Genomic DNA, 12,833 nt, shown 5'->3' with positions numbered 1-12,833 from the left:
TGAAAATACTGTAGAATAGATTCACTGTGACTGTTTATAACTTGTTGAACTGTTCTGTGATTAAATTTAAATGCCAAAAATGTTTCTACTTGTAAAGCCAGCATGCCGATGCTTATAGAGGAGAGTGCATTACCAGAAGGTGTGCTTAGCTGATGAAACATATCAGAATGATGCAAAGTATGGGGAAGGAGTATCAGTGATATTGACAAAGTAAATAACCAGCAAACTCAATAACCAACAAACGCCCTATATTTCATTCAATTCACCATAATAAAAGTTTTTCAGCATGTACAAAAATATTTACATTTTTAGGAGACTTTGAAGAAAAGTATCAATAAGGTATTTAAATTACTTTTGCAGTTATGTAGAAGACAGAATTTATTTTTTTCAGCAAAATTGTATTTGCTGTCTACTTCTTTGCCAAGCACATAAATAAAGCAGAAAATCTGGTATAACAGAAAGAGTACATGCTATGGACTTCACTTACAAAGTGACTTTGAGTAAATTACTTAACCTCTTAGAGTTTCAATTTCAATTATTATAAGAAGGATAATAATACCTACCTCAAAGGAGGTTATAAAGGCTATGTGAAGTAACATACAAAATGACTCACAAATTTTATGTACTTAATAATTAGTTCCTCATCCTATTAATTTGCTTTATAACAAAATCAGCTCCTATAAATCACCTTACAAAGTTACTTACAAAATTATGAATAATGGAAACTCAGGAATATGAAGGATAATCGCTTATACACACCTATTCCCCCCGAGGGAATCCTGTAGTAGTCTCGTTAGCTTGGAATCTCTGTAGGGAACGTGGGTGGCTCTCTTGCTCTTGTCTCCCAGTGCACTTATTACGTTGCCAAGTGCCAGCTAAAAGAGAGGAGAGAGGGAATGATGTAAATTCACAAACTGCAAAACTTTTAAACAGAGAAAGCATATAGAAAACAGCCTGGACGCATGACAGGAATTGAGAACATTTGGGTTTGGTTATGTTTAATATTTGTATTTTCAAGTGTAAAGTAAATTTCAAAGTTGTCTATATTTACCAAAAATTGACAATACTTACTTAAAATTTAGTACCATATATACCTCCATAACTCACAAATACTTTAAAGCTTCTATTCAGAGATTATCTTTATAAATAGGAACGTTATGAGATTGACTACTTCTAACCATTCTTAGAATTGTCAGGGCATCAGGTTGTGCCTGGAAAATTGTCAGTTCATGTTGCTAATTCTTTTCCTCAACTCAAAGAAAAATAAAATGTTTAGTTCATTTAACAGCATCATGAAATTTTCTTGTTACAATATAGCTCCCTTATGGTAAAACAGAATCTCCTTTAACCATAATAAAAATAGCAGTATGATTTCTCTGAATGGGGTATTCCTATGCAAATATAGCAGTTCTTTGAAATACAGTAAATCCATGTTCCAAGCATCCCATTTTTAAAAAGTAAGTGAAATTACACAAATCTGTAGTCAATCCTACCTGCTACCCTACTTTTTCCCACTGCCACTGAACTAGCACCTGTAACATAAACATGGTCCTATATGTTGGTCACGTGAGCCTTCAGTAATACAAACATCTACAGCCACGTCTCTGCCAGGGGAATGGATCATGCAGGGAGTGGTGTCAGCATCACACTGCATCTACAGAAGCTACAGCCTTAAGCAGTGGCCACGCTGAAACTCGACCAGATGTGTCTCAACACACTTTAACACCAAAAAAGGAAAACACAGCAATGGCTTTGCCTTTTCCTGACAGCACAAATGTGTGATTTTATCTCCTAAGAAATCCAAAACAATGCATAAAGTCCAGGACCCAGGTCAGAACCATCCATATGACAACTGACCAACTGGCAGGAACATCGAGATGAGTATTACAGTTGGGAGGTCTGGCTCTCTCTAATCAGCTTCAGTTGATAATTCCCCCACAGAAGGGTTGCAGTCATATAAGAGCAAATAATGGGCATGACAAAAAGGAACCTATATATGTTTGTAGCCCCTAGATCCAGGAGAGGAGGGAGAGCAGGAAAGCACAAAACTCATGCCCTGACATTGTCAGAATCACAGAAATTTAGGGATTCCATTGTTTTTTGCAGGAAAAAATGTCTAACTTTTAAACGAAGACAATAAGAAGCAAAGATTTATTACACAGAAATTTTCTTCCCTATAACAAAAGCTTTATGCTATCTCAATCACCAGTAGTTTTATAACCACTAGGTGGGGCATGGTGTCAAAGTAAATTGCTAATATAATCTAGAAAATTTTTCACTTTGAAACGATCATTACTAAAAAATATTTTATTATAATTCCCAAATTCAGTAAAATAACTGTCTAAAATGTTTGTCAAAAGCTACTTTTTAAAAGTTTTATGCCATAAAATACTTAAAGTAAGAATTTACTTTTATTAAATGCTTATTTTTATAGTATATTTTTAATGTGAAAAGAACTTTTAAAATAATTTCTAGATATGGTTTTCTACACATATCATAAAACTGAGAGCATCTAAATTAACAAATGAAGAAAATCTGCAAGGTGAAAGGAAGAAAACAGTCTTCAATGTGAGGAGATCAGAAATCCAATGCACTGCTCACAAATTTACTGCAACTTTAATTTATCAGCCCAGTGCATGAAGTATTTCCATTTGGGGTATTATTTATTACAAAAGAGAACAAGACAATAGAAAAATAGTAATATATTATCAGCACAAAGCCTTAATCTTACAAGCCCACAATTGATGGAAATGCCTTCTTTTGCCCTCTCGCCAGTAGCTCCAGTACGCTTCAGTCTTTCTGATCCTGCCAGATCAACAAAATGGAACTTTGCAGTCAGGGTTTCAAATTCATTCATCTGTGATGATTCAGAAATCATCTTATTATCAGTCACATTTTCCTGCAATTGAGGGGAATAATTGAAAACATTTTATTAATGTGACAATAAATATTCTCCAACCCCATATTGCCTTCATCCCATGTATATAGGCACAGCCAAAGAAACAGGCATGCAGCCAAATATATAAAAGCAAAAATGTATGCTGGCAATTAGAACCTTAGACGAAGTCAGACAGAAGTTGGAAGGTCAGAACCCAACGGTTATCAGCTGAAGCTTTGCTTATGTCCCTGTTGGGAAACCTGGAGAACACAGTCCTCAAAAGCCAACGGTCTCAGGTGACTACTCTATCACCGTATGGCCACAGCATGCTTTCTGGGGGCAGCCAACACAAACCTAATTTTTTATTTCAAAATCTTATGTAGATGTTCTGTTACATTTAAATAGGAGCAAAAGACCTCATCAGTAAAAGGAATGATTGAATAAGTGAATTTGGTTCAAATGTAGTCTCTTGAGATTCATGTGATTTTAGGGAGATGAAGCCTGAACAGTTAAGAAATTAGAACTAGCAACTCACTGCATCTATATGTGGACACATTCTAGTTTGAGACACATGAATGGTAAAGATGGCATGTGAACGGGAGCTCTGAACATTCATCTGTGTACTAGCAGTGGTCCGGGACAAAGCACCCAACTTCAAACACTGCATCATCTGGAAAAGGGGAAAAAAGAAGGGCTTTACCTGAAAAATATTTAAACAAAATTCAACATAATCAAGAACCTAAGCTAATGGCTACAAACTATCATATTAAAAGATGTAAAAGATGTGGATTTCCATATTATTATTTTAGTTACAGGCAAGTTTTGAGCTGAACTTCTCAGTATAATAGTGTATTATTTTTTAAATAGGAGAAAACACTGAGATTCCATTGTTTGTCATTTGCTGACATTTGAAGCTTCCATTCCAAAACTGTTACAGTAGAACACTTTGGTACAAACTGACAGTAACTTGAATTACTCAGACTCTTCTGTATCTTCTGTTGAAATTTTTTTTTTGTAACTTTTAACAGTATTTTGGAGCCATGATACAGTCCTGCATCCGTGACAACAAAAGCTTAAAAAGAATTGTTGTTCTCATTCTTTAACTGTTTAACTCTTTCTAGCTGTGAAAGAAAACAGTAACACTTTCAATTTTTTTCGATGCTATCATCAAATTGATATTATCATAACCCTCACATTTTAAAAAATGAAATCTGGTATAAGACAATATAAGGAAAAGATATTCTAGCTCCGTTTATGTTTAAGGATACAAATTTCATATCTTACTCTTAAGAAACTACCAACAAAGCTGACTGTGTAAATAAAGCCAAATATTCTCTATTTTAACTATAAGATAAATGTCACCTCTGATTCTGTATTCACAGTACGTGTTGTGACGCCCACTGTATAAATTCCTCCAGTTGAATCTTCATGAATTTTTATATTTGATTTTTTATTTTTTGCATCAATGTCACGAGTGGTATCAAATAGGTCAAGGACCTCTTCATTATAGAGCTATCAAATAAGAATATTAGATTAATTTTAGCAGAATTAAAATTGCCTCAAGGGCTGTCATAATACAAACTGTAAAATGTTATTTTTCAAACATATTAAAAAGTTTTGTGTTTCTTCAAAATGAAACACTTTCTTCAAAATAAATCATAAAATTAATGAGAGAATTAATATCACAAATATAAATAAATGCCAGATTTAAAAAATTTTTATAGTAAATGACTTAATCATAACTGATAGGTTGAGGACTAGCTAAAATGATCTACTAAAACTTTACGAGAGATGAGCAAATACTTACAAATATAAGCAAACTCTAATATGCGCCAAATGTAGACAAATCCTAAACTTAGAGGAGTTTTTAAGAATTTTTACCAGTCAAAATAAAATATATTCCCTACTATCCTGCAACCTTTATTAATATGTCTAAAACTTAATACTTAGCATTTTTATAAGGTTAGCAACAGTACTAGTATTTCTGTATCGACAGTGGCTGACAAATTCAAGTTGCCTCTTTAGAAGAGGATGTACATACCTATTTTTCTACCAATATGCTTAAAAGTCACAATGCCTAACAACCTTTTGGAGAGTGAAAGGAAGATGGTGGGACACTGTTTCTTTTCTTTCCCCACAATCATTTATCTTCCTTTTGGTATAAACACAGTCCTTTCCCTTTGATTACTAAATTGAGATGTCCATAAAACCAACACCAATATAACTAATATGGCTCTGAATTGTTTTATATTTTGTGCTATACATTTTTCAAAAAAAAAAAAATGTATCTCAATGACCAAAATGACTAATTCATGTAATGCTTTGGACCAATCATGCAGAATTAGATGCCACCATCCACCTAACTGCAGTATCGCGCAAATCCTGGTTGTCCTCTTGCTGTCATGCCCCTCCCACCGGACTAGACTGCCCTAAATTCATCCAAACCCACCCCGACCTTTGGACATTGCATCAGATCATCTGGCTATCCTTGCAGGAATCCTAGTTCTGCAGACAGATTAGTGCCGCGGTCTCAAGCCTATTATTCCTCATGTTTTCCCCCTCCCTTCTGGTCTTAGTTGCTGAGCTCCCAATACTTTGTGAGCCTGCCTAAATTACAACAGTAATTATAGGATACAGAGAGATTCTGAAATAAACAATACTAATTGTTCTTTTAATCTACAGACACTGGGCAAGTGTTTATAATCTTCAATGCCAACATCATCATTTACAAAAAAGACTACTTATTTCCTATTATTTAACGTTAACTTATTCAAACAACATTGATTGCATACTATGTACTAGATTGAGTACTATATACTAGGCTATGTACTATACTGGAAATAGGGAGTATATAATCATAAGGGCCTTATGTCTTAAGGACAATTGAAAGAAAACTAATGATATAATTCAACTATTACCTCTAAGAATTGGGCATTCACTTTAAAATCTGGAGGAGGAAGCCCATTTTTAATTGCAGCATGTTTTTTTTCTTCAATACTTTTAAAAAGGTGTTTAACGGCACGAGAAATAATACCCTGTTCTTCCTCGATGATGTTAACATCAAATCCTGTTCCCATTGTGTATGTTTTGCCAGCTCCAGTCTGAATTAAAGAACAGAGAAAGATGAGTGCTCGACCTTCATAACTTAACCTCAAGGAACAAAAATGAAAGGGCAATCAAATTGACACTTCTGAAAAGTAACTGCCCATACCATAATAACTTGTTACTCACTTGTCCATAAGCAAAAACTGTAGCATTGTAGCCTTCAAAACAACCTTCAATTAGTTTTTCTATACACTGAATGTAGATTTGGTCTTGTTGGGAGTCAATGTCAAATACATAATCAAAAGTAAAGGCCTTGTCTTTCCCTAAAAAGACCTGAGGCTCTCCCGGTGTAACAGATGTACAAATATGGCATCCTTCAATCTTTTCTTTGGCAAGCTGTGGTCTTATTCTATGAGAAATAAACAGAAAATAAATTAAATGGGAAAAAAAAAATCCGTAAGAATTAGGACTTAAACATTTCTGGCCAAATCTTTTAAAAACAACAATGTAATAATCAACTGTAGCTCCTTTAGTTGAAAAATCTTAATAAATTGAATTATATTGAATCAATTTCAGTATGAGTTACTTAATAACACCAAAAATAATGATTAATAGTAAAATTAATCTTAAAATTAACCTATTCTGATCAAACAGTACTTTTTCTCAACTCCGTAAGAAACAGACACTAAGTTAAATCCATTCTTCTACCTGCATATTGTTTGTTACCTTTGATGTTTTAGGTTTCTTCTCTTCATTTCCAGGGATGATAATATGCAAAAATGAAAACTTAAGGACAAAATATTTATCTTTACACATTTGACTGTTCCCTTGAAAACATTTAAGCCATGGTCCACAAACTGTTGATCGTTTCCTTCTTGCCAGTTTGACTTGTTTATGCATGCATTACTAAACTGATTTGTTATATATTATGAGATATACCAAAAACTGAATTTCATAAAGAAATAAATTAAATATAAATACAAACAGAAGTTTTATTTTTTTCTCTTCAGGACCCAGTGAATCCATCTTGCACATCATCTGGGGAGTCCGCTCTCCACTTGGAAGACTGCAGCACTATACCCACCCACTCCCGTCTACTCCAGAGTCCAGTGCTTTCTGTTCAGTCCTCTCTTCCTAATTTCAAGTCCTGTTTTCAAAGAAGGAAAGTAAATAGGGGAATATGTTGAAAACAGAACAAACCAAAATCTGGTCCTAATCTAATTCACCGTGTGTGGAGGATCATCCTGGACAAATGCACTGTTTACTAACTATACCTATATTTTTAAAGAGATTCCTTTGTGGAGAAGGAGATAAGAGGAAAGTGGAGGCAACAAGGGAAGGAAACTTTAAAATGATAAAGACAGAAGAAAGGAATAATCTTAAAAGAGGCTGATGCCACATCCATATTTTTTGAGATAAAGAAATTGAAGCTCAAAGATGTGGAACAAGTTCATCTATTAGAGATAAAGCTTCACCTAAATCCAGATTTCCTGAACTTCAATCCTTTCAGAATGCGAATTTCCTTTCAGAATGCGAAAATGTCAATGAAAGGACAGGAAATTGGAGGGTTCAAGAGCTATTTCCTAGATAATCAATAGCTCTTGGACACTGATTGGAGATGGGAAATACAGGAGAGAGGAATCAAGGTTGACTTTCTGGTTTCTGGCTTGACAATTGTCAAAATGCTATCAGAACAAATCAAAGGGTTCCTTATAAGAAGCTACACCCATGGACTATAAAAGCAGCCCACGGTAGCAGCAACTTTGGCTTTCTGGTTCCACACATTCTTAATAATGAGTGATCGCTCTCTAAATTATTACTCTCTTCTGTTCAAACTTCCCTTCTCCTACCTCACTTCACCCAGGCATGGTGGGGCCGGGAGCTGGGGAGGACCATAAGAAAACCCCACTCCCTCCCGGGAGCATCTGCATCCTAGACAAAAGCAGGCATAATTAAATAGCAATTCCCAACTAACATGTTTAGTTTTATAACACAGAAAGACTACAGTCAAAGGAAAAAAACACTTAAAGTGCTGATCTGAGTACTTAACCTACTTTGACAACGAGAAAAAAGTCTCAAACACACAAATATCTGAATATCAATGCATCTAATGGTTTTTTATACCTATCATAAAATAAACTTCATGGAATTTTTATTAGAAAACTGAAAGGCAATTTTAAGATCAGAACATATATGTATTACTGTTTATCTGATTTTTAAAGATATCCTGCCTTTGCTATATTATACTGCAATTTGACAGACATTCACCAGCTCTTACTTTGTGCCACGTGTTATACTAGAGGCATTTACATATGTTATACAATTCTCAAACAATTCTGTGAAGTAGATTATGTTCCCATTTTACAGATCAGGAAACTAAAGTCCTGAGAGGTAAAGAGTCTTGCCCAGTGTAACACACCTGGTGATGATCAGGCCTAGAATGCAGGACTCCCAAGAACCTAGTCCTCTTTCTATTCAAACACAAGGTCATATCTGAGTCCATGCTGCTCTCTATCCCAAAAGCTACTTCCTTAACCTTGGGTCTCTACTCTTTACCTTCTTTATAGCTGCTATACCATATATAACTCTGTGAAGCTTAACAAATCCTATGTAATAAAACAGATGAAAGTAAACACAATTGTCTAAATGAAAAAGAGCACTGTGCTACTGTTTGAAATCAGTGCCTCATTAGTTCTAAATAAATTATTATAATCATAGGCTAACATATTTGGCTATTAAGATACTTTTCATTTCATTTCAACATGAAGAATGAGGTGCCACTTGAACTGCAGAGATAACTGATGATCTCAGAATGCCAGTATTATTCAGAATATCTTTAACTTAATCTCCTAACTCCTACTCATTTGTTTATTATCCTTGGTAATGGAAAGGATCATGTTGGAAGCATGGATGATGTGCAATTCCATCCATTTGCATGGGTGTGGGCAGGAGAGTGGCTTTACGAGCCAACAAGGTGAGTGGAGCTCTTTTCTACTGAATCCAGGCAATGGCAATTTCCCAACAGGCCTGAGAAACTCACACCTGGGAAGGGCATGGTCTCTCCATATGCACATGATTGGAAGCTGACTACATTTAAAAAGTTAGGGATACATTCACCTTTTTAATTCCTCTTCAAAAAATCCTATTTTGCACTCCCCAAACCCCTAAATTTAATACTCAAGACAAGAATTCTCAGATGAAATCCCAACCCAAGCCAACTCAACTCATTTACACAAAATAAACCAACACTTCTGGGAAAGAGAAAACTGAAAAAAAAAAAGAATCTAACATTAATGAATTGATATTTTGAAATACTTCTTTCTTAATATTTTAATGTAAAAATAAGAAAATTAGGCACACATCTAATCTTAACACTAAGAAATAATTAATGTTAACATTTTGGTATATAGCCTTGTAGTCTTTTAAAACTTTGTAATCATACAACTATATATATTTGAAACCACTTCTCAAAGAAAAATAATTACACATAAAACTTATGTCATAAATGTTCAAAATAATAAGATATTCTAGTATTACAAAGCAATATTGTTATTAAAAGGCTACCAACAATATATATTCTATCTATAATGTTAATTTGCTAGTGGAGATTATCCTTACTCGGCATTGGAAATGAATATAGACATGGTGAGTATATTATGGAAAACAATAGTTTTTCCTATTTATTCCTTAGCACGAAGTGGAGAACTTTTTATCCTCTGTGGGCTACTAACCAATGGGGTGGAATCTAAAAGGGGGAGCCCCTTGGAGTCTCATACAGAAAAAAAAAATGATCAGTTTTACCCATTTTGTGAAGGTTGAAGATTTGAAAAAGAATATGATAAAAGCTGTTAATTGGTAAGGTTTAAGATGAAGGAACAGGAAAAAATGCTATCTCCATTTTCTCACCCCTGAATCTTCCCCTTAACATATAGCAGCCATTTAGTTTCTGCTGTCACACTTACTTGAAAGTGCTTCCTCAGAAGGCACCAACAACCTCCACATTTCCAAATGCAATGGACCCTTTCCAGTCTTCATTCTGCCTGACCTCTCTTTGGTATTTGATCCTACTATCAGCAACATATTTCTCAATTGTCTATCTCTGGTTGACTTTTGTCATATTCCTATTTTATTTCCCTTATAGCTCATTTACTTACCTACTGTGCCAGTTTGAATGTGTTATGTCCCCCAGAAAAAGCCATACTCTTTGATGCAATCTTGTAGGGCAAATGTTTTAGTGCTGATTAGATTGGAATCCTTTGAGTGTTTCCATGGAGATGTGCCCCACCCAACTGTAGGTGATCCTAACTCTGAGGAGATAATTTCCATGAAGGCATGGCCCCACCCATTCAGGGTGGAGCCATATAAATGAGCTGACATACAGAAGGAACTCAGTGCAGCTGTGAGTGACATTCTGAAGAGCAACCGATAGTGACATTTTGGAGAGAAACGGCAGCCTAGAGAGGAACGTCCTGGGAGAAAGCCATTTTGAAACCAGAACTTGGAGCAGACGCCAGACATGTGCCTTCCCAGCTAACAGAGGTTTTTCGGACGCCATTGACAATTCTCCAGTGAAGGTACCCTTTGTTGAAGGACACTTTATGGCCTTAAGACTGTAACTATGTAACCAAATAAACCCCCTTTTGTAAAAGCCAATCCATCTCTGGTGTTTTGCATTCCGACAGCATTAGCAAACTAGAACACCTGCCTTAAGATGTGTATCCCAGAAAATGTCCAAATTCTTTACCATGGTATCTAAGAATTTTCCCAATCTGGATTCTTCCTGTCATTCCATCCTCAAATCTAGTTACATTCAGCTACATTAAATCACTTATCATTTCTTGATCAATTTATATACTTTCATTCTCCATGCAAAGGTAAGGCTGGTCCTCCATTTCTCTGCCTAGGAAACTCTTTGGAACTATTCAAGACTCACCTCAAATCTCTGTACCTTTATGAACATTTTTCTGTTCTCCTGAACTGAATTAATTACTCACTGCTGTAAATAATTTATACATGATTTTAGAATAGTAGATATGAAATTAAAGTCCTGTTCTTCCACTGCTAAATAAATTCTTTGAGGACAGAGAACATGTCTTACTTATTCATAAAACAAACTTCAACAAATGCTTACTGACCAACTTCTATAAACTAGGTTAGGTAAGGGGGAACATTCCAATACTGAGCATATGATAAGTAAAACATTCTAACTTATGCACCGTCACTTTACTCTGTTACCAGACACTTGATCTTGAGCAATTATTTAACCATTCTACATCTCAGTTTTCTAATCTATAAAATGAGAGGACTGAATTTAATATTTCCATGATTCTTTCTAGATTCAAACTCTATTTAAGAAATCCCTTAGAAAATGCAAAATGAAGGTTTTCTATCATTGCTTAAAAGAAGCAGCAGGAAACTAACCAGTTATACCACTTGTTCCTTACTTCTTCCTAGAAACTATAGCACCCTCCAGTTTTTGTAGCAACTATTGTAATGGCCATAGGGAAAAGGAATTCATTTATGAAAAAATTACTATGCCTCCTAGTAGTGGCAGTAGTTAGTGAAGATTAGAGGAGATTCTGAGACCACTGGGTCAAAAAAGGAAGCAGAAACCAATGGGTCAAAAAAGAAATCAGAAGAAATTTAGGAAATATCATGAGGCAAATGAAAATGAAAACATGACATACCAAAACTTATGGGCTGCAGCAAAGGTCATGCTGAGAGGAAATTCATAGCTCTAACTGCTTACATTAAAAAAGAAGAAAGATCTCAAATTAGAGACCTAATCTCACAACTGGAAGATTTAGGGGGAAAAAGAGCAAATTAAACCCAAAGGGAACAGAAGGAAGAAGATAACAAAGAACAGAGTGGAGATAAATGAAATACAGAATTAAAAAAACAATAGAGCAGATCAATAAAACCAAAAGTTGGTTTTTGAAAGATCATTAAAATCAACAAACCTGTAGCTAGACTAGACAGAGAAAAAAAAAGAGGAGGTAAAGAACAAAAATGAGAAATGAAAGGTGTGACATTATTGCTGACTCCACAGAAATGAAAAAGATTTTAAGATGATACTATAAACAAGTGTACACCAACAAATGAGATAACCTAGATGAAATGAACAAATTCCTATAAACAAACTACCTATACTGACTCAGGAAGAAACAAAAGATCACAACAAACCTACTGAACCTAAAATACTGCTCGAACTCATCCAAAAAACTGAAGGTGAAGGAACACTAACAAATTCTATGAGGCCAACATCACCCTCATACCAAAGCTAGATAAAGATGCCACAAGAAAAGAAAATTAAAGACCAATATCCCTTACGAGTATAGATGTAAAAATCCTCAACAAAATACCTGCAAACCAAATCCAGGAGCAAATTAAAAGAATTATTAAAACAAAAATTAAATACCCTGATCAAGTGGGATTTATCCAGATATGCAAGGGTTGTTCAACAAAGAAAACCAATTAATGTAATCACACAAAATCTAGCACTGCTTCTTGATTTAAAAAACACCTAGAAAACTAGCAATAGAAGGAAACTTCCTCAACATGAGAAAGGGCATATAAGAAGCCCACAGCTAATATTCAACTTAATGGTGAAAGACTGAAAGCTTTCCCTCTGAAATCAGGAAAAAGACAAGGATACCCACTGTCACCATTGTTATCCAACATTGCACTGGAAATTCTTGCCAGAACAATTAGGCAAGAAAAAGAAATGAAAGGTATCTAAATTGGAAAGGAAGAAGTAAAACTTTCCCTATTTGTGGATGATAGGATCTTATATACAGAAAGTCCGGAAAAATCCACAACAAAGCTCCTAGAGTTAATAAATGAATTCAGCAAAGTAGGAGGGTACAAGGTCAATATTCACAAAATGGTAGTGTTTCTATACACAAGCAAT

At 34.9% G+C, this 12,833-nt stretch overlaps 1 protein-coding gene across 17 annotated transcripts in view; it reads right to left on the bottom strand.

The window, feature by feature from the left end:
* Positions 1 to 12,833, bottom strand: part of KIF21A (kinesin family member 21A) — a 161,364-nt gene that overhangs the window by 62,927 nt on the left and 85,604 nt on the right. For all 17 annotated transcript variants that reach the window (XM_037845822.1, XM_037845823.1, XM_037845824.1 and 14 more), the window contains 6 exons: positions 6,110 to 6,332; positions 5,797 to 5,979; positions 4,241 to 4,390; positions 3,414 to 3,548; positions 2,732 to 2,899; positions 760 to 875 (listed from right to left, as the gene is read on the bottom strand). In XM_037845822.1, the coding sequence (XP_037701750.1) occupies positions 760 to 875; positions 2,732 to 2,899; positions 3,414 to 3,548; positions 4,241 to 4,390; positions 5,797 to 5,979; positions 6,110 to 6,332 (975 nt within the window). The remainder of the gene's footprint in view (positions 1 to 759; positions 876 to 2,731; positions 2,900 to 3,413; positions 3,549 to 4,240; positions 4,391 to 5,796; positions 5,980 to 6,109; positions 6,333 to 12,833) is intronic.

This window comes from Choloepus didactylus, chromosome 8 (assembly GCF_015220235.1).
Source record: "Choloepus didactylus isolate mChoDid1 chromosome 8, mChoDid1.pri, whole genome shotgun sequence".
Classification (NCBI taxonomy): domain Eukaryota; kingdom Metazoa; phylum Chordata; class Mammalia; order Pilosa; family Megalonychidae; genus Choloepus; species Choloepus didactylus.
This window is presented reverse-complemented; position numbering and strand designations above follow the sequence as displayed.